General features: G+C 44.3%; 2 protein-coding genes across 4 annotated transcripts in view; both read left to right on the top strand.

The window, feature by feature from the left end:
• The window catches only part of arid2 (AT-rich interactive domain 2), a 44,980-nt gene extending 43,593 nt beyond the window's left edge, over nt 1-1,387 (top strand). The window contains exon 22 of the mRNA XM_080757674.1: nt 1-1,387. The gene's annotated coding sequence lies outside the window, so the exon portion shown is untranslated.
• Nucleotides 1,388-3,595: 2,208 nt separating this feature from the next.
• Nucleotides 3,596-22,436, top strand: scaf11 (SR-related CTD-associated factor 11). 3 transcript variants are annotated; one of them, XM_080757977.1, is made up of 15 exons: nt 3,596-3,781; nt 7,591-7,637; nt 8,437-8,582; nt 8,865-8,948; nt 9,297-9,376; nt 9,983-10,062; nt 10,381-10,418; nt 10,831-10,904; nt 11,282-11,407; nt 11,716-11,816; nt 12,084-14,792; nt 15,398-15,735; nt 18,311-18,481; nt 19,770-19,889; nt 21,485-22,436. In XM_080757977.1, exons 2-15 carry the CDS (start codon nt 7,619-7,621, stop codon nt 21,578-21,580), a joined length of 4,182 nt encoding a protein of 1,393 aa, XP_080614103.1. In that variant the 5' UTR covers nt 3,596-3,781; nt 7,591-7,618; the 3' UTR covers nt 21,581-22,436. The 3 variants fall into 3 exon arrangements, with proteins under 3 accessions (XP_080614103.1, XP_080614104.1, XP_080614105.1); XM_080757978.1 differs by having other exon boundaries at nt 7,594-7,637; XM_080757979.1 differs by lacking the exon at nt 18,311-18,481.
• The last annotated feature ends 145 nt before the right edge of the window (nt 22,437-22,581 follow it).

Consider the following 22,581-nt stretch of genomic DNA (forward strand, 5'->3'; position numbering starts at 1 on the left):
ACAGACACGGGACACAACCTCTCTGACCGCCCTGACCGCCAGCCCGCCCTCTCTCCTGAGAGGAGAGGAGGACTGGGCCCGGCCGGGGGCGAGACGACCCACTTGCAAACCCAATGGGGGGGATGCAACAGGACGAAACGGGCGACAGCAGCAGCCCACAAGGACCCCGGCCGGGACAATGTCTCTCTGCCACCACCACACCTCATTCCTCTCTCTCTTCCTCGCGGTCTCGCCCCCCCTCCACTCGTGCTCAAACCCCCCCCCCCCCCCCCACACACACACACACACACATACACACACACCCCCACACCCCCCCTCCTCTGCCGTCAGCCCCACCACCCACAGACAAACTGCCACGGGGGTCTTCCACCAGCCGCCCACCAGGGGGAGTGCTTGAGACTGCTTCCCCTGAGGGACTCACTCCACCAACAAAACCCTGACTACGAGCACATACTTTTCTTTTTTTTTTATAGTCCCATGACTGTTTGCAGAGACCCGGTGTGAGTTGGAGCATGTGGCAGTAGTGTGTGTGTGTGTGGGAGGAGGGTACACCCAGAGAGAGAGAGAGAGAGAGAGAGGAAGACGAAGATGGCCAGGACGGGACGAACGAGAACACCGCTGGTGACTGGTGCAGACTTTTTTTTTTTTTTTGTTAATTAATTTTATTATTAATTTTTTCTTTAGAACTTGGTAGCTTTGGTTTTCTTACTTGAGTCGATATATTTTCACTTATTTATTATTGAAAATGAATACCATTATGATTAATGAAAAAGAATCGTTGTAAATATTTGTGAATATATATAAAGAAGATCTTCTTTGATGATGCCGATGAAGCCACTGGAGGAACCCTCTGTGGAGTAAATAGAAGCATTAACTTTGGTAGGATTGAATACGGTAGTACGTTTTTTTTGTTTGTTTTTCTTTTTGTTTTTTGTTCTTTTTTTTTTTATGATCCGTGGTCACTTGTATCTAATGTGATTCTATACTCAGCAGTGGATGAATGTACTTAAAAACGTGTAAATACTTCTGCAAAGGTACTGATGCTGTAAAGCTTAGGGGAGGGGGAGGGGGGGGGGGAACAGTTTTTTGTGGAACTGTGACATTTTTTGTATTATAATACCTTGTAGAACTCATTTTGCTGGCTGAAAGAGTATGGAATAATATATCATGTCATTTTTGTAGAAGAAAAAAAAGATATTGAAGGTATTCCTTCCCTGCTCCCCACCCACCCCCCCCCCCCCCCCCCCCACCACCTCCCACCCCCAAACACACCAGTAAACATGTAAACATGTATCCACTGTAAACGTTTGTCATTGTACGAGCACGGTGCGCGTACCAAAATTTTTTTGTATTTGTAAATTGGTTTAAATACATGGAGTTTTATACAGGTTTTCTCCTGTGTTCTTTGCTTTACGTGCAGGTATGATATTTTCTTCACTACGTTTTTTCTATCTTAATATAGTGTGGAGTTTTATTGTACTATTTTTTCATTCTTAAAAAAATACCATATGCCACATTCCGGCTCACATCCTCTCAGACTGTCCCCTCTCTACTACAGTGTGTGTTGTGTAATAATAACATTTATGACTGCCTGTCGTGTTTAGCATCCGAGCGGGGCGACCTCCCCCAAACCCATCTCCCCCCATTTCTTCTGCCGTGTCAGTAGGATGTGCGATTATACATAGACCTAACAGTCTGTTAGAGATTGGCTTTATTTACTTTGGTGACTGTTTATAGTTTTTAAATAAAAAGACTGAACATTTAGCCCCTTCTGTTTTTAGGCTCTTTTCTTTTTTCCTGTTTCCGCGAACGAGCACAAGACAGACTTCGTTATTTAGTACGCAATAACATTATCTGTGTTTGTTTGGCTCCCGAGACTGTACAAATGTAAATAGACCCTTAATGCGGTGACCAAATGGACCCTTTTGTACATTCTATGAGTTACTTATCTGGGTTTCCTTGATTAATTCACTGTATTTTTTTAAGCAGACGCTCAGTCAGACTACACTGTGATATCCTGAGTATTTAACAGTGTAGAAATGTGACCAAATGTGTCATTTTCCTGAGTTACAAATGGATACATTAACACTGAGGAATTTACTGTTTTGCTTTTCTCTAATGCAACCGTTTATGTTTCACTATTGAATATGAACAGATACTAATCTACTTTACTGTATTTCTTTTTTTATATGACTTTTTAGCCTAAATACATTTGTGTTTTCCCTTCCATTTTTGACAATGGATTACATCAATGTGAACCTTGATGTGAGAAAACACTGGCTGTATCCTTTTTTATTTCATTTATTTTATTGTACAACTGCACCAACTCCCAGAGCCCAAGACTTGTTGTTCATAGGATGAGATTAACATTTATTGATCCCCACAGGGAAATGCAGTCGGAATAGCATCAGAAGAGAGAATGGAACAGGATAAATGCAGGTAAGACAAAAAAAAAAATATATATATAGTGTGAAGTGTGAACTTCTGTGAAGATAAGATGTCAGTCACCTTCAATAGAGAGTATCTCTAGATCAGTTTTCAACCATTGGTCCTTGAGGGGGTTCCAGGTGGTCCCTAGCTAAATGATGGAGAGTTGGTAACCAAATGGACCCTCTTGAGAGCGTAAAATGGGTGTGAGAGGCTAAATCTCATCACATTGTGGTCCGTGGCTCTAATGGCGACTAAATGACGGGCCTTGATGCAAAAAGGGTTGAAAACCACTGCTCTAGAGGGGTGTTTGTAAGTGAGTGTATACAAGTGCAATCTCTTATCCGTTATTCTTAACAGATATTTGTCCAAGTTTGGGAATTTATATCCTAGTTTAGTGCAGACGGCACAGGTCTTGGGGGTCAAGCTTGGTTGTGGAGCCTGAGGAGGGATGTCCGACTGCGACTGAATGTGCCTTACCGTAGAAGTAGGGCTGAAGTGTAAGCCAAGGTATGTTATTTTTAATAATCAAAATCTAGAAATGTATCAAGTTTTCTAATAAATGTAGAGTAATATTACAATATTTGTACTATGTTATGTTTCTATACCCAATCGAGTATTTATAATAATCTTATACGGGGCAGTTTGTGGAAGGTTTTGTCAAGGTTTGTGGACCACACATCTATTTAATAATAGGAATCCTCTAGTCAAGTACTTCTATATTTCATATGGCCAGTTGTGCTTACCCCTTTTCAAAGGGATATCGACATGACTTTGACACGTGTCAAGAGCCGTTTTTTTTAATCACATTTTACAATAATGTGTGGCTAACTGACTGAATCACCAAATCACCCTGTGACTGTCCTTAGCCCTGTTATATGACATTGCAGCAACAGGAAAGAAATAAAAGCAGTAGGCCTACTGTACAAACCACAATAAGGTTTAAATGTGGTGTTGCTTGGAATTGAGGGTAAAATCAACTTGGGTGGAAGTAATGTGAGATATTTAACATGGATGGATGCATATAAATAGATGCATTTTGTGACAATTTGAGGGGACAAAACATCCCTAATAATCCCTTTTAAATACAGAAGTTGGGGAATTACAGTCAGCGACACCCAGTGGCAGCAGCTCGACTCGCATGTCTCTCACACTCAGACCGAGACGAGACATGTGGCTGAGACTTTGTCGCTACGTTGAGTCTCTAGTCAAACAGAACTGTAATTTAAAGGACGCACAATCCTTAACCATTTCATAGCAATAATACGTCGGTCGTAGACACACACGGTACAAACGGTTCACAGCGTGTTGACCACCCGCAGTATCTGAGAGAGGAAGGCAGCAACGCTTTTTGGTAAGTAACCCACACAGTTATGACGAATGCTAAAGGCTAGCTGTGGGAGAAGCTAGCGAAGCTAAGTAGCGGGATTTGTTCAAGAACAAGCTAATCTCGGCTAGGCTAGCCGCCGTTCGTTAGCAGCCAACCTATTGCTACACAACTGTTTACGACGCTAGCTTTGAACTATGACCTTCATTTCAACCTGGCGTGGCTAATATTAGATACTATTGTTTTGTGTGCTATGTTTGCTAAATAAAAAAAGCCAGTGGCTAGGCTAAGCTACCTGAGCTAACTAACCACTGACTGGCTGGCAGTGGTTTAGCTTAGTGCGTTAGCTCTTAGCTGCACGGCTAAAGCAACAACAAGCCAGTAAACCAACCGTGGTGCCGCCACACTAGAGCAGACGTGTTGGCAGTTTGGCACCATCAGTGGATTTCAACCAGTGGTCCTTGAGAAGGTTCCAGGTGGTCCCCATCGTGTAGCTAAATGGAGAGTTGGTAACCAAATGGACCCGGTTTAATGTAGATCTTTAACTCTTGAGAGCGTAAGGTTTCATTTGACGTTCTCGAGAAATACATCATTGTCTGCGTTACTTAATTTACAAGAAGTCTACACAATTAGAGAATGTAGAATAATTCGTTATTTTGATCACCACATCAAAATGGAATGTAATTGTGAACGCAATATTATCCAACAACAACAATATTCAAAGTTTGGGGTCTGAGGATAAATGTCATCAGTCGTCAAATAATAGTCCTTGATATGAAAAGGGTTGAAAACCTCTGCTCTATACTGTATGGTTGGCACACTGGCACAGCAAGGCCGCCGCTGGCCCGCTTCTTGTTGTAGGCAGAAATATGCTAGCCTGCCCAGCGGGCATTTGCCAGTGTGGTTGTGGTGGCACCACCAGCAGCCATGCCATGCCACCCAAACAAACTGGCAGGAGGAAAAGAGTGTGTTTTAAGTAGCAGCAGCTAGCTGGCAGCAGGGCCACACATCACACGCAGTGGTGGAGAGTAACTACTGTACTCTTGTGCAATTTTGAGGCATTTGTTGTACACTTTTTCTTGAGAATTTCCAATTAGTTTGCTTCTACTCCACTACATCTCAGACAGAGACAAATATTGTACTTTTAGTCAACTGCATGCATTCATTTGAGAACTTTTAGTTACTAATTACTTTGGACCCATTGCATTGTGAGCTTGTAGAGCTGCCATTTTCAAAAGATTTTGTTTTGTATACATTTGAAAACTTGAAATGAGACATTCTGCGCAATGAGATATTTTTTTCGTTCTTTACTTGAGTAAAACATTGATTGAAATATTTATTAAGTTTGCAGAATTACAGTAGGCCTACATTTCAAGCACAACTCAATACAAATAATGTTAACTGTGAGTGGACGACCCAATAAAGCATTGCACTTGTTTACAAGAAGGTCCACCTTGTTCAATTCATCAGACATTTGATTTGAGTGCTTTTTCCCCACCACTGAACACACGAAACCTGGCGTCCCTACTGCCTACTCTGCTGTGCGTGTGGTGAACATTCGGTGAAATTAAGTGGGCGAAAAAGAAAGTAGCAGATCTGCACCTTTGACGCACAGCAACAAAGGGGTTTGGCTGCCAACTCAGCTGCTAAAATGTTCGCATTGCTCAAACGTTGCATGTAGTTATATCGGATAAGAATCGCTACGCATTGTGTTCTGTAGCTACATCAACGTGTCGACTAGGAGGACGTGTGTGTTACTGACTGTTTTCATCTGAAAAGATTGTCGACGCGTCATTTCTGCCTGAGAGATATACGTCACTATGTAATTTAAAGTTGAAAAAGAAAAAATGCGCGAATTACAGTAAAATACACTAGCCTGGGTGTACGTTCAAGTTAGCAGGCTAGCTGCTAGCCTAGCACAGAATTATAACAGGAGGGAGGCCACTGTTGTCGAATATTGTCCAGAATAAAGTTGGACCTGGATGGGGTAGATTATGACTGTTATCTATCAACACCTAAGACCTGTGTTACAGTATCAGTGTGTCTATCCAAGCCCGGAGGTTTTACTAAATCAAAGAGGACATGGGTCGGTGTGTGATCCTGGACCAGAAATGTTTAATTACAGGCCTAAAGCAAGGTGCAAAGTTGCAAACACTGTTTAGTGTTTACTGTAACTGTCTAGCTAGAAACCTATTGGTATTCAAATCACTAGGACATAAATAAATTGTACACAATGGAAGAAGGGGTGGTAATTACTTACTGAGTCTAAACCATTAATCATATCCAATATTATTGATTCCTCCCAGGTGGAAAGCCTGGTGACAAGAGGTTAATGGTGATTCACCCACAACCAACATACATCATTGATAACGTAGTTGTTGGTTTGTGTACAACTACAAATCCATGCCCTCAACCACATGGACCCAAACAAACACTAAACGTCTTATGCTCATGACTGACTGACAAGGTCAGTTGCCCACAGTTGCCATGTGCAGTTGTTGTGTAATTTCAATTCAGATCAGGGCAGTTGCTTGAGCAGGACCACCAGATGTACTTTTTAAACCGTCCGGACCAGCTGAACTCTACAAGCATGTGCCCTCTGCGGCCAGTGAAAATAATATAATTAATTGGAAAAAAAATCCTGTAGGAATTGTGGAAACGCTGAAGTGCTTTCGCTCGGATGAGACTCTGGCCAACCCACAATAACTTCTGGGTGGCATAGGTAGGGCATGTAGTTACATTTCTACCTACAGCCTTGAACGGGTTTCACGGCATCTCATTAAAACAAATGTCACGACGCCTTCAATTCATTCAAAGCTCTTCTGCGTTATATATATATATATTTTTTTTACATATTTTATATATTATTTTTTTTAACAGTGAAAAGTAAACGGCATATTATAGGTAAAGAGTGCTCTTATTTTACATTCCACAGACCAGAAGACAGAGCGCTCTGGCCACGTTCGGGTGTTTTTTTACACAGCTATCTGGTGTTGTGTTTACTGTTTACAGTCTGTTGCGTCCGCCTCTCGAACGAGCACTTTCCTGGTCGGGCAAGCAGAAAGCAAATCCACCTGCCCGAAAGTTTTATTTACCTGCCAGGTGCAGGTGGGCAACCCTTAGTGTCCAGTGTCCACCTCATGCACTTATCGGCTCTAGTCTAGTATGTGAGATTTGCTGCATACACACACTCGCACAGCGTTGCACGCAGCACGCGTTCAGCACACAAGGCTGAACTCCTAGTGGAGATTTAGGCCTAACGTCCCCTTCCCCATACCCCCTTACATTTATAAACATTTAGCTTCTCCCCATAAAATGGCCCAACGGGAGTGTTGGATCATCGTGTGGTCTGAGGATCACCAAAGGTCTGCTGAGGTCAGTTTGCAACACAGGTCCCCACAGAAAGGAGTGGGGTGCGCACGCTTATCCGACACACCAAAAGTCTGACATGCGCAAATCACCCGTTGCTCTCGACATGCGTTGGTCCGACATACGTTGCGTCGTGGGTTAGGGTTAGGTTAGGGTTTTGGGTAGGGTGTCGGACTGTTAGTATGTTGGAACTTATGCCTGTACCCAAGGAGTTGTATTTTATAATAATCACAACCATTATGTAGGCCTAATCTGTAGGCCTAATCTGCTATCCCACTGCCGCTTTCCTGTGGGTAGTATGTAAAAGTGGGTGACTGCTCTGCTCAACCCACCTGTATTAGCGCAGATTCCAGATTTGTACACAACACTATGAGTATGAGTGTCACATTTCTTTTCAAACTCTGCACCCGTGCTTTGCATTCTTTTTACATTTCTGACTGTACATGTTTTGTACCCTTTTTTTCTACCAGCCATCTGGGCAGCAAGAGGCCAAAGATGACTGGATCTGGAAATGGTAAGTGTCAGATCAAGCTTTCAAAAAGTTCTGTCATTCCATAGGTTACTTGACATGACAAAGCACTAAGTTCTGTCACAGTCACACCATACCATAGGTTACTTGTGACAAGTGATTGGTCAGTTCAAGTTCAGACTTGTATGCCCGGTCCAAGGCTCCAAGTTTAAACGCTATAAATGTATTCCATATTAAATGCATTGCTTTTTATGGAAGAGCGGAGAGGTTATGCACTATGCAGTGGTTCGTGTTTTGCACAAAACCCTGATGTTTCCCTACAAAGCAACCAAAGGTATGGCACCCCCATATCTTCAAAGTCTGATACAACCCCCCCGCCCGCTCGCTCAGATCAGCCAACACAGGGAGGCTGGCAGAACCTTCACTAAAACAGCCAGGACAACACAACACACTATTCTCCCTTCTGGCTCTCAAACTGTGGAATGAACTCCCCATTGCAATTAGAACTGCAGGTTCACTACCAATCTTCCAACTGAAAAGTCACCTCTTCAGACTCCACCTTAGCCCATAGCACTTTTGCCTTGTGGTGTTCTTGCTTACTGTAAATTGCTAAATTGTAATTTATGGCTTCGCCTTCATCATGCAAGTATTCCCTCTCAGAAAACGTAACATTTTATAAGAGCGTACAGGATAATGCTACTGGAAATAATTTTGTATCCTGACATTCATACATTCTACAAAGTAGCCATTTCCCATAAGTCAATGTGAAATCATTGGTTCACATACTACTAGGGTTAAAGTACTTTCTTTTCTTTAGCCATGATCTCTTTGGTTGTGTCCTCAGGTGGCCAGGGTCCGTCTGAGGGGACAGAGAGTGAGGAGGCAGAGCGATGTCCCATCTGCCTGGGCGTCTTGGTCAGGGGGGACCTGGCCATGCCCAACAGCTGCTGCCACGTTTTCTGTCTTGGGTGTCTCCTCACGTGGGCAGAAGTAAGAGTCTGTGGGTCCTATATTGTGTGGCATCTTCTTTTGCCTCATGACTAACTTATTAGGCTTTTTTAGAATCGTTAAAATAGCTATCGTGTTGTGAGCTTGTAGATATTTTCACTATTAAAAAGCAAAAGCAAAAACGTTTTTCAAAATAATAAAAAATGCCCATAAGACACCATGCAAAATAGGCCACTGAATCTTTCACATCAACAGAAGCATTGTGATCATGTTTTTTTAAGTGCACAGTGTATAAAATATTAGAAATGTATTGTTGTTTTTCAGTCCCAGACGGTTCCATCTTGCCCAGTGGACAGAAGGCCTTTCGATAGCATTTACAAATGGGATAGAGCTCTCGGATGTGTTCAGGTCTGCATAACTGTTTCCATTTGTTGATTATTTTACCGGTACATGAATTAATGAACGACATTAATAAACGACATATCTCGAAAACTGCTGGGGATTGCTGTGGGATGTTCCGTTCTGATGAACCTTATAATGCCGATGTTGTTGTTTTTCTTTGGCGCCACTAACGTGAAAAATAAACATGAAAAAGAATCGTGATAATATCATGGATACTGCTTGAAAATGAATTGTGACATTATATCTTGGGCCAACCCCTAATATGACGGACACATTTTGACAATGAGTCATTTGAATGTAAAATTGCAGATTTACCTAATTTAATCTGCCATAATTTGTATGTAATCTTTTCAGATTCCTGTAAGGAAGAGAACGAACCAATCAGAAAACAAGAAATGTTTTTGCAGAGACCCAGAGCCAAACCCCTGTCTGAAGTGAGTGTCAGTTTACACAGCCATGAACTTTATTACATTGTTTTTTTAAGTTTAAAACAGTCGTTTTCAACCAGTGGTTCTTGAGGGGGTTCCAGGTGGTCCATGCAGCTCAATGATGGAGAGTTGTTAATGGAATGGACCCTTATTAAATCTTGAGAGTCTTGAGAGCGTTAAAATTAAACCAAATGGATGCGTATGGGTCCATTTGGTTCCATTTTACGCTCTTCAAGAGTTAGGGCCGATTCATACTCCTATTTTAGAGCCGAATAAAAGTCGGATCGGCTCTGTAGAGCCTACAATTTGACATCATTTGAGGTTCGGGGGGCGGGTACCGTCCTAAAGTCGGCTCTTCGGTGCTACTGAAAATTTCTGACGAGCCGAAATCATTTCGGCACTACAGCGCAGAAACAGCGGTAAAATAGTATAATAGTATAAGAGTATGAATCGGCCCTTACACTAAACATCTTTGTTTAACAAGATATTTAAGCTAAGTCTGATCAAATGGTGGTCTGTGTCTCAAATGCTGAATTAATAATGGGCCTTGACATAAATGGTTCCTTTGAAATGTTTGATCATGGTGTTTTTTTTGTATCATTTTCCACTTAGAAGCAAACAAGTAGCGAGATTGAGACGACAAAAACCAGAGAGGGCATCGGACACGAAAACAAAAGGGCTTGTGAGGAAATGTAAGTTAAATTGTCTGTCCACGTTGTAATCTTGTAGAATGTAGATCATTGTATCTTGTATAACATTTATACATATCACAGTAATATCTTGGTATTTTTCAGTTATTTGTCTCATCTGCCCTGTGCACTTTATTTTTTTGAATTAAGAAGCCTAAAAGGAATTAACGGAATAACAGAATTGTAATTTCTATTCATAATGTTCCAATTTCCAATGCCCCCAAACACAATTAAATCGTTAATCACAATTATTTGTCACAATTAATCGTCAACTTAAATGTGTTATCGTGACGGGCCTAAATATGTGGCTGTTCCCTCCAGGTAGCGATGAAGATCCCTCTTCAATAAACAGGAAAAAGGTTTGCCTTTTGCTTTTTAACGGAAATGCATTGCTTTGAAACTGAAGCGCCACATGAAGCTCATTGTGTTCATAGCATAGAGCAGTGGTTCTCAAACCTTTTCATGTCAAGAACCCCCAAACTGACACTTGCTTGCGGACCCCCATTTGAAAATTTAATTTTTGATTTCAAGGACCCCCATTTAATCACATTTCTATCTCTGTGACCCCGATTTATTTGTAATTTTGTAAATTGAGTAAAATCAATGTTAATTTAACTCTTGAGAGTGTACAACGGGAACAAAAACCTACTTTCTGGCCTTGAGCCTGTACGTCCAAACAGAAAAGACCCATCTATCTCACTTTATGCATGCACATACCCTCTATTAGTACCTTGCCCACATGAACACATATTTGTTGTTGTTTGTTTCCAGGTGAGAGGGACGCCGTGCTGTACTTGGTCACCCTCCACATTTGGCTCATTATTGAGCACCTTGACACAGGACACGTAAGTAGTTCCCAAAAACGAGTCATGAGATATTAGACTTGACTAAAATTATGCCACATTTATTCTCCTCCTCCAACCAATTCCAACTGCATAATCTTTGGTAAACTGTCACGAATCACGATTACAAGTAATTGTCACACGAACAATTGTGATTAACGATTCAATTGTGTTTTTTTGCATTGAAAATTGGAACGTTACAATTAGTATTTCTGTTTGCCTTGTGTGTGAACTGATTCGTAAAGCAACTTCCCGCCCAAGCAACTTCCGCCCAAAACAAATGAGAGCATCTACAGCAGCGTAGGTCTTGCCCAGCGTGGTTTCCAATCCAGTTTTGATCGTTTTTATTTCAAACATACACTGTTCTCCTGTCTGTGCAGAGTGGAGCCCCATTGGGTCCCGGAGGACATGCCTTACGAGAGCGGCTATAGACAGTGCAAACGGCAGACACAGGACTGCCCGTGGCTCACTCCTGCTGCACCTATTGCTGCCAATGGTATTTCAAGGTAATACTACCTCCCCCTGCTATCAACCTGTCTTTATTTATCTTAACGCATTTCATGTATCACATTTTATAAAAACGAATCACCCATGTGAAGTGAGGGGCGCTCTTTTCATCTTTGCTTCATTGTTAACACCCTGAGCACACAGGACGAAGTACTCTGAGATTATTGATATCAAAACCGACCACAGGCTGGGAACATCTGTTGCGAAATGTGTGCATTGAAATGACCGCATACGGTATTGTTAATCCCGAACATAATGGACTCTAAATAAAATGGAGACTAATGTTGTTGTCCTAACATTTTCACAGGCACAGTTTCCAGCCGTCAACTTGGAACCACAGTCCCTTTCCGTTGAGACCATTCTCCTCTCCCTTTTCCTCTACTACAGAATTTGGCTCGGGTCATTTTGGTAAGTCCCACTGTGTCGATCTTTTTCTTAAAGTACGGCTTTTGTACTGGACTAGACATTTTGTAACTATTTTGCTTTGCCAAACTAAAAGCATTGTTGGGAGTGGAAGATCAGACGGAATACAGTCGTTCTTAAAATGCAAATGAGCAATTTAGTTTTGCAATTGTGTTTCCAAGGCTTGTGTTGTGTTAAGAATGTGAAAAATGGATGAATAACTTAATTGAACAATGCATTAGGACGTCCTACTAATGCTTCGTTTTCTTCCAGTTTTTCAGGGACGTGTTTGCGCAGTCACCTGTCCAAAAGGAGGAGGGAAGAGGGGCGGTCGGGCGTCCGGCTCCAAAGCCCCTACCAAAGACGCTCAGCCTGTGGCGTCCCGACGCTCTGGACGCCAGAGCAAAGGCCAGGAAGCAGCGGCTCCCGTGGAGGAGTCCACGACGTCCCAGCCGTCTCACTCCTCCGACTCCTCGGATTCCTCTGCCGGTCAGCCCAGCAAACCGGCCAAAGTCTCCCAGGCTGCCGCCAAGAAGAAGGGCAAGCAGGTAACCAACCGGAAGGCCAGTGGAAAAAGGAAAGCTCCGGCAAAGAAGAAAAAGGTCTCTCCACAAGTCCTCAGCAGCCCGACGGCAAGCGAGGAGGAGGAAGAGGAGGAAGGCGGTAAGGAGGAAGAGGAGGAAGATGAAGTAGACGAGGAAAAACAGACCTCTGAGCTGCAGCACTCTGACGTCGAAGGGAGCCCCAAGAGAGACCACAACGGTTCCAGTCCTGCCGTTGAAGAAGCTACCGCACAACCTTTGAGTGATGGTTCCAGCGCTGAGGATGAAGAAGATGCTACACAACCAATGAGTGGCGACGTGGAGCATGAAAGGGACGAGACTCGTGAACAATCTAATGAACAGAGCCCAGCACTAGAGGAGAAAGAGAAGAATCGGTCTTCGATGTCGAGCTCCCCTGCAAACAGCTGTCAGATGTCTCCTGTGGGTGACCAGAGTGAAATTGCAGAGGAACGGCCAGATAGCCCTGTTCCCTCTGAAGACAAAGGTTCTGAACCAAATAGCCCTGTTCCCTCTGAAGAAAAAGGTTCTGAACCATATAGCCCTGTTCCCTCTGAAGAAAAGGGTTCTGAACCAGCTAGCCCTGTTCCCTCTGAAGATAAGGGTTCTGAACCAGATAGCCCTGTTCCCTCTGAAGAAAATGGTTCTGAACATCCTGATAGCCCTGTTCCCTCTGAAGAAAAAGGTTCTGAACATCCAGATAGCCCTGTTCCCTCTGAAGAAAAGTGCTCTGATGGTGTACCTTCTCCGTTGCCTTCCAACTCTCACAATGGACCTGCAGAGAGTCCCCAGTCTCTACACTCTGGCCAAGAGGCAGAGGAAGATGCAATGGAGGTATGTGCTGACTCACCAGAAGGCAACGATGAGGTGTCTGCGGTGAAAATGGAAGCACCTGGTAGCTCACCACACCCTGAGTCACCCTCCACAAGGGATTCCCAGCAGAAAGTAGATGACGTAGGGGACGACAACTCTGAGGATTCCAAGTCAAGAATGCCCGACTCTAAAGAACAGCCATCAGATGAGCGAGCTGTGCAAGGCAGCAAAGACGACAATCTATTACAGGACGACACTAACGTCATCCCCATGGACTGCAGCTCCCCCACCAGTGAGCACGGCGACAATCTCATTGAACCACAGAGCGAGGATGCCAACCCAACTGGCACGGTTGCTCCCACACCGGCCAGCCAAGTCGCCAAGGAGGCATCAAGCGACAAGGGCAGGCGGGAACGGGAGCGCAGCCAGGACCGGAAGAACGGCAAGCAGCGGCGCTCTCGTTTCCACTCGCCCTCTTCCACCTACAAACGGGATTCCAGCAGGCAAGAAGGATCGTCGAGACGCTCGCGCTCAAGGTCCAGGGAGCGCACACAAGATCGGGATGGCAGCCCGACCTCCAGGCGCTCCTCTCGTGGCCGCAGCCGAGACGGGGAGAGGGACAAGGAGAGGGATGGTGACAGGGAGAGGGACAAGGAGAGGGATGGTGACAGAGAGAGGGACAAGGAGAGGGATGGTGACAGAGAGAGGGATAGGGAGAGGGATGGTGACCGAGACAGAGAGAGGGACAAGGACAAGGACAAGGAGAGGAATGATGAGAAGGACAGTGACAGGGACAAGGAGAGGGATGGAGACAGAGACGTTTCCAGGAGAGAACGCAGTCGCGAGAGGAGGCGGCGACGATCCCGGAGTCGCTCCAGATCTCGGTCCAGATCCGGGTCGAGGTCCCGGACAAGATCCCACAGGCGAGGAGGGCCCAGCCCAAACCGCTCTGCCTCTAGTGATCGCTCTCCCCAGAGGAAGGAGCGCAGCAGGGGAGGCTGGAGGTCTGCGCAGGAGCGCGGAGGGCCGGCCAGTGACTCACGGAGGAATCCCTCCGATCATGTACCACCCCGGGGCGCCGCCAGCGGCGGCCGCTTCGAAAACGGAGCCTTCACAGACCCCTCACCCGATCCCCCTGCGTGGTCTAACAATCCGGACCCGGACTGGGTGACGGAAAAGACCAAGAACGACGAAGCCAAGAACCGTGACTCTGGCGGTTCGCGTTGGGAGGATCAGCGGCGAGGAGGAGGAGCAAACTGGGGAGGTTCGGAGCGAGGCCGCGGTGGCGGGGGGGGACCGGGGGGTTGCAACCGTTCCTTCTATAGCCAGCAGGGAGACACGGCCGGAGGGTGGCAACCCCGGAACAACAGCAATTCAGGGACCGACGCGTACAGCCGCTTCAACGAGAACCGGGGCGGTGGACGCAGGAAAGACCCGGATCAGGGAGACTCTGTGCTGGACCGCTCGGGGTGGTCGTCGGCGTCCAGCTGGGCGGTGAGGAGGACTCTACCGGCCGACGTGCAGGACTATTACTCCAGGAGGGAGAGAGGAGGAGGAGGAGGGGGAGGAGGATGGAACCGACCGGAGGAGGAGCAGGCAGCTGCAGCAGGTGAGCTCACCATTATTACACATTTAAGTTGACCATTAATTGGGTGCCCGCTGGCCTAGCGGTCCAGGCGCATGTCTCTCCCCGTGTCTCCCTCCCTCTTTCCTGTCTGTCTTCACTTACTCTTTCCTGTCTGTCTTCACTTATAACTATCAATAAAGGCAGAAAAGCCTAAAACAAATATTGGAAATATTGGAACATATGAATGAAGAATACTTTTCTGTTTGCTTCTTAAATCAGAAAATGCACAGGGGCTCTCATACGTCGGCAAAATATGTGAAAAACTTGATTATTATTTTACAATATTCCTTAAAAGAATGGAGCTGGGAACTTCTCCTTTGGTCCACCCATTCCTGGGACATGCGAGAATGGTCCAAGGGAAAATAAATCCCATTGTGTGGGTGTATGGGATTTTTCTCTATCACTAAACAGTGTAAACACGGGTGAAATTCACCCGAACACGTGTCTGTAGAAATAACCAGGAATGTGGGCAGGGAAACAAACCTACCTTCTATGAGCATCATGAAGGTACTGAAAGACCCACCAACCTCAGACATCAGCAACATTATGAAAATTATAATTATATTTTTATTTTGTATCTTTTTCAGATCCTCCCAAAAGCGAGACCGTGGCACAGGCGCTCCCGGGCAACGCTCCGGTGCCCGTGCTCAACGTGATGCCCTCTCACCCACCTCCGCTCCTGCACCATCCCTACCCCGTGGCGGGGGGCGGCGGCGGCGGCCGGGGAGCTCCGCCCGCGGCGCTGCAGCCCGCGGCGCCGTACGCCATGACGGCTCAGGTTCCCATGCACCTGCACCCCGCCGTGCCTCTCCTGCAAGGCCCTCCGGGGGGCACTCAAGGCCTGCCTCCCCCGCCCCCGCCACCCCCGCCCATGCAGCAAGGCAGCCAGATGACCACAGCCCACCCTGACAGAGACACGATACAAGTACGAACTTAATAACAACTTTATTGAATAGCACCTTTCATGACATTAAATGCAGCTCAAAGTGCTTTACAGAGCAATAGAGAAAAAGAGAAAAGCAAAGGCATGAAACGACATTAAAATAATGGCAGTAATGCAATACAGTGAGGACATGAATAATGACGAGGGTTTTAAAAGTGCAACTAAAAAGTGTAGAAGTAGGTCTTGAGCTGTGCTTTAAAAATGTCTACAGAGGCCGCCTGTCAAAGGTATAGTGGGAGTTTGTTCCACGTCGTCGGTAGAAGCAGAAAGCTGCTTCACCGTGTTTTTTAGTTGCCATTTTTTTAGGCACATCGAGCAGGCCAGCAGTGGAGGACCTGAGGGGGGCAATTAAATTGGGATATCTAGGCAGGCAGTCATGTAGGTAGGAATGAGAGCTTTATAAACAAGTAAAAGATTTTAAAATCAATCCTAAATACAACCGGGAGCCAATGCAGTGAAGCTAAAACTGGAGTAATACTTTCTCTCCTACTTACTTATATATGCTCCAGGAATGGGTACTTTCTTCCAGATTAATTTATTCGTTTCAAACATTGACTAAGGATTTTATTCTGATCTTAAAGTCCTGGCTGGAATGTAGAGAGATTTTGAACGGTACTGTTTATTCAATATTGTCGTCAATAAAATGGGCAGATAAGTTTGTAGGGATGGGCATTTTAGGAATTTCAACAAGTTGGCTAATCTTATTTTTAGGATGCAGACATGGCTACATCCAACTAGTGCCGTAGGAGAGAGGATTATTAAAAGTCGGCCGCAGGGCACATTCGCTTGACCTACACTGTCAAGATGCTGGCCACAGCAAAAACCAGAGGAATGGAGAGGAATGTGTAATACATTGATTCATAGTCCCAGCTCAGACATATTATTGTTTAATGAGCCAATGTTTTGACCCGATGGCCTTCGTCAGAACACGCTGAATTTATTCACACACTTCATGCTACAGACGTTTACATTATGGAGACATCTGTCTGAATAAACTGAGTTTCAATCTATAACACTGAGTGTTATCTGCTTGCGGTCATGCCCATAGACACTGACCTGTATGGTTATTAATGGAAATCAAAGCCATTTGGTCCTTACACACAATTATTCCCGGGAGAGCGCCCTAGATTAGCAGATACGAGGCTATTGAACGGGACGCTAATATTACCGAAGAGCGAAGCGTACGGTGGCCGAGAGTCCGACTCAAAAATAAAGGAAAAACTTCAGAATATTCTTCTCTCACCTGATATCATTGAGGATGCGCCAGGACGTGTACACACGTCCTATGGATGGAATGTGTTAAGATGAAGAAATATCAGTCATTCCATGCAATTCTTATAAACTTTATAATATCAAGTAACACAATCATGTTCAGGAGACAAGTGTATATGGCATCTGTTTTCTAAACCGTGCACTCAATACGCTCTTACTGTGAACTACTCAACTGAGTGCTTGCTTCTTCTCCTCTTCAAGTTTACCTGTTTTCTAACCACCTGCCATGCAGTGAAAAACGCAGCTTGGAACCTTGGTGGTAGCGCTTGCCTTACATCAAGTGAAATCAATAAAAGGTTATTTATACCTCGTGGTCTCACGATCAGCATTCCTATCGCCATCTGGTAGTCCACAACTTTTCTCCACCAGATATTTCACTTTTCATGCCCATCCCTAATCTAAGGCAAAGTCTGAGTGAGAACATTTCAAAAGAAACCAGGAATGCAAAATGAGATAAAGCACTCTGTAGTGTTTGTAGTGTTTTGTGGCGATACAATGTGCATGCTTGATCATAGACATAGGAAGGTAGACGCCTCATTCGCCGTTGCAATTCATTGGAGTGAATGAGGGTGCAAGTGTGCCGGACATGAGCCATAGATTTATATGGACATGAACGTCATGGCGGCGTCCTATCACGTGACTCACGTCCCTTCCTTTCATTACATTCCTTGGCACCAACGTGGAAGCTTTCCCTCACTTTTTGCACATACGCTCCAGAGCCGAAGGAGGCGTCTACCTTTCTATGTCTATGTGCTTGAGAACTTAGTGTAAAGGATGCACCCTTGCACTGACGGGCCTACTGGACCACGGTAAGTACCATTAGCAAGCCAAGCAGCATGGAGCAAACTTAGGATAGCCTAGTTGGCAAATTGTCACTGTCTGTCGGAAACCTTGTACTGTACTGTCTGTACTGTCACTTTTCAGGAAATGGGGAGGGGGGGGGGAGAAAGAAAGCTGTGTTCCAATGGATCCGATGGAGTTATTTAGTCAAAGCTATTGTTAATAGTAATTCATTGGTTAAATTCTTATAAAACCCACAGACACTCTTAACCACATTTAAACTGGCATCTCTCTATAAAAAAGGGAAAATAGCTGACTTATTACTTTTGTGCGACACTGGTCATATGGCAAAGTATAAAATGAGGCATGAATGTATGAGAAAATGAGATGAAACACAGAGATACAAGGTTTCTGTCTGACAGTGACGAAATGGAATAGCGCGAGGAGTGAAAGTTTAAGTTCCATTAATTAACAACACCAATCCCATCGTTGGGTTTAACCCTAGATGGCGAGCGGCCTGGCAAGTTACGGAAAGCCTCCTTTGCTGCCCACCCCAACCAAAGCTGCTGCTGTCCCTACAAGCCAGGGTCGGCCCTCGGCCAATCAGGCCCTGCCGTCTTCTACCACGCAGCCCGGCCAGCACAAGGCTCAAGCTGATAGCTCCAAACTAGACCAGGTATCTCAATGCCTCTTGCTATTCAGGAGTTGACACTAAGCGGTTAACCGACCACACTGTGGCGAGTAAATGATAAAACGTTCGGGGCAAGTGGAGTTTGCTTTCAGCTTGCCTTCTTCATTAAATACGATACGTTTATTCATGAAGAACAAATAAATAATGTTGCCTTTTCATAAGTAGCAGCTCATTCAGATAACTGACTGTCGCCACTCTGCCGTTATCGATTGGATTTAACATGCATTTGTACTTTTCGGGCAAGTGGGTGTGACCTTTGGGCAAGTAGAACATGACCTGTATTTTCCCAAGGGGCAAATGCCCCTGAGACCTTAGTGTCAACTCCTGGCCTCTGCTATCTTGTAAAGAGCTTTGATTCTGAAAAGAATTGAAAAGAATAATATAATACTGACTGTACTATTCCTAGAAAGTACGTGTGCCCCTCCCCCTACCCAGTGAAACTGGGCATGGAGAGACAGATGACCTACTGAAAGCACTTCATAATGTCATCGACTGGGTTTAGCCCCACCGTAAAGACAGAAAACGGTGAAGAATGGTTTAAATGGGCTAACTCCACAGTTCATTACTACATAGTTTGCAGACTGTACAAACTGTACAAGACTTCATAGCCATGGTATATGGTTGGTATGCCACACCTACTGTACCAATCAGATTGCATGATCTGACCTTAAGGCATTTTATAATGCTTTAACTCATGAACATATTCCCCGCCAAGGAGGACGTCATTTGACGTGAGTTTTTATTTTAGTACACAAGTTTTGTCTTTTGTTCTTGCACTCGATGGCGCTCTTCGCTAACCTAATGATTCACTGTTTGAGTCTCAATTAATCCAGGAACCAGGAAATCACGTGGTCGCTAAAACTCGCCTCCCATCATCCACGTGTGATTATGAATCCCACCAACGTTCTAGGTTAGACCCGCCTTACAATGTGTATTTGGATCCCGGGCAGGCATAGTTTCACTGAGGTTAGGTTTAGGCATAGTTGCAAAAACAAGAACTGTCAATCACAGCGGCTACTGGCCAATCGCAGTGGAACTGTGGTGGGATCCATAATAAAATTACGCATCGTGCAACATCTCCCATGTTAGAGAATTTTCTAGAATGCTCATATCTCCCTTCCTGTATCGTTCCACTTCAGCGGTGAACACCATTCAATTTTCAATGGACCATAGAATGGATTGATGTTTTTACAAGCTTTTTTTTAACCAAAAAGAAAAGAAAGTAATAACTGTATGTTTTTGCAATAACATTTCCTCGCTTGTGTGTCTGTAGAGACAACAGATTCAAGAGCGAGCCGTAAATGAAGTGAAGAACGCCATGAAACCCTACTACCAAAAGAAGGAGATCACCAAGGACGAGTACAAGGAGATTGTCCGCAAAGCGGTGGAGAAAGTGAGTGTCTCTTCATCACTATTGGAAGCTTGTACTGCTCTGTAAACGGCTGCCCACAACACCACACTTTGTAGGCCACAACGGGCCTACCTACCTACACGAGAATACATTATCTATCACCATGGCAATCGGGAACGCATCGACTAAAAATGATATTTGCTTTCTTTTTACCCGGCCCATCAAACAGCGTTCAAATTTGATGGGGATATTATTGTTTAGCTTTAGCTGTAGGGGTAGGCCCAAACCACAGCAATGATTTGAGACGAAACCAACCGGTCTGATATGTCCTGGCTGTTGCACGTCGGCGCATGTCGTCGCAAGTGATTCAATTCAAAGGAGCTTTATTGTCATGAGAAAACACTAGTTACTGTGTGTGTGTGTGTGTGTGTGTGTGTGTGTGTGTGTGTGTGTGTGTGTGTGTGTGTGTGTGTGTGTGTGTGTGTGTGTGTGTGTGTGTGTGTGTGTGTGTGTGTGTGTGTGTGTGTGTGTGTGTGTGTGTGTGTGTGTGTGTGTGTGTGTGTGTGTGTGTGTGTGTGTGTGTGTGTGTGTGTGTGTGATATGATCTGATCATGTGACCAGTTAAAGCACCTTTCTGTTTTGCACGGAGGAGAATCATTGGTGTAGTTTGGGCTGTATGCTACATACAGTATTCATTATAGGATTATAGTTCTCTGTCGCCACGTTTGATTTCAGTCATTTGGATTCCATAGAAGCCAGCATGTCTTCTGTGAAAGCATGCTGCGCACCGAAAATAGCAGTAGATTGGCTATTGTTGCTATTTTGTGAGGTTGTGTATTGGCTCACAAAATTCATTATTTTAAGATGAAAGAGTATTTGAAGTGATCAAACTTGCAATAGAATACAAGTTTTAGAAGCATCTTCCTGAAACATGAATGGTCTCAAAAATGTCATGATTACTTCAGCTGGTCTGGCCTAAAACGTCATTACATTTTCATCTGATGAAGCCCTGATGACCGTATAGGTCGAAAACATGTCGTTTCAATAATTCTTCCCTCTTTTTAACATTAACCCATTCTGGGCGGGAACCCCTTTTGGTGTTGGCATTATGTTATGCTTATCTGTCTTGAGATTTTATTTTTGCTATATTTAGGGATGAAGCTCCTGAACAGAACCAGTATATTTTACTAGGGCCTTTTACTACAGTACTTTTCTAACAAATGGAAGGCAATTGACCTTTTTTACCAATAAAATACTATTAAAGGAACTGTTAACTGGTTAATAGTACTGTGTGTACAGACAGTGACTTTAAACACGTAATGTTGTTTACTCGGTTGGCAGGTATCAATACATGTTTAGACATGATTGTGCCAGCGTGGGCGATTATCTTGATCGGCTCTTGTCTTGATTGTTTAAACATGACGTCATGGGCCGCTATTCTCAATAACAGGCTTGATAAGCCCAAAGCTTATTGATAACGCGTAATCAATAAGCTTTTTTTCCCGTAATTCTTCGGGTATTGGTTATCGAGCTCCATCCCTAGCTATATTCCATGAGTACTGCGTATCCATTGCTGTTTAGAAACCGGGCCGTTCCTGTAGTTCTCCATTAACACTGTGCTTCTTTCTGATGATTAGGTCTGTCACAGTAAGAGTGGCGAGGTGAACTCCAGCAAGGTGGCCAACTTGGTGAAGGCCTACGTGGACAAATACAAGCACGCCCGCAAGAAATGAAGCCCCGCCCTGCAACCGCCAGCTGGCATGACGACGACCAGAGTTCTCAAACAAACAAACACCCCCACCACTGGCTGCTCAAGTGCAATTTTCCTCCAGCTGGATTTTTTGGCCTCCAAAACCCCGACCCGAGGACCTGGAGAGCCCACCTCTGTTTTTTGATATCTGTACCTTTCATTAAATGAAGATTCTCCTTTTTTTTTCTTTTTTTTTTTTTTATATAGATTTTCATATTTTGTTAGAAAAGATTATCCAATCGTAAAAAATGTAATGCAAGAGCCCTTTATTTTGCATAGATCGTATGGCTTGGGAAGTTAATGTAATGAGCCCGGGAAAGCTTTAGCAGGGTCGTGATTTAAGAACAATTTCTCAGGCGAGATGCTTCGTGAACCACAATAGCTAATATAATGGGAAACATTGTCCTTGTTGGTGCCAGCTGGTACGACAGATTTCTCCTCTTTTAAAACCATGGTTTCCTGATTAAATAGCTTATTATACATTTAATAAGGTAATTGTTTCACTTTCAAAAAGAATTATGATAATTCAAATGAAAGCGTAATTTGGAGAAGTTAAAAAAGAAAAAAAAAAAAAAAAAAGTGCATTGCCTTTATTATGATCAGCCAGTTAAATAAGGGCTGGAGTCTTTGTGAGTGTGATTGTATCAGGGACCTGATTGGTGAATAGTCAGGAAGTGTGATGGCCAATCAGCAGTGAGTGTGTGATGTAAGGTGCGGGTCCAGGGCGGTCAGGTGAACGGCCTCTACCCGTACATGTAATAAATAAATGTCGCAGCTTGAAAACATGAACTGTGCGAAAACACCCCAGAGAGTAGTGAAATAAATTAGCTGCTTCCTGTGTCCGTCTCTTGTGTTTGTAATATAGCTGGATTTTGTACATTTCAAAAGTGTTTCTATAGTTACCCCTATCTGCAACGTGATCGGGACAGCCCTAGTATCAATATTGTATCCATATAATAGACAATATAAGTTAATTTCAGGCCT

This window comes from Protomyctophum bolini (assembly GCF_963924005.1).
Source record: "Protomyctophum bolini genome assembly, chromosome: 23".
Classification (NCBI taxonomy): domain Eukaryota; kingdom Metazoa; phylum Chordata; class Actinopteri; order Myctophiformes; family Myctophidae; genus Protomyctophum; species Protomyctophum bolini.

What these genes read in the sequence shown, in the direction of transcription:
- scaf11 (XM_080757977.1), top strand. An exon ending in GCTGCCAATGGTATTTCAAG is followed by an intron (nt 11,408 to 11,715) that starts GTAATACTACCT and finishes ACATTTTCACAG; the next exon opens with GCACAGTTTCCAGCCGTCAA. An exon ending in GGAGCAGGCAGCTGCAGCAG is followed by an intron (nt 14,793 to 15,397) that starts GTGAGCTCACCA and finishes TATCTTTTTCAG; the next exon opens with ATCCTCCCAAAAGCGAGACC.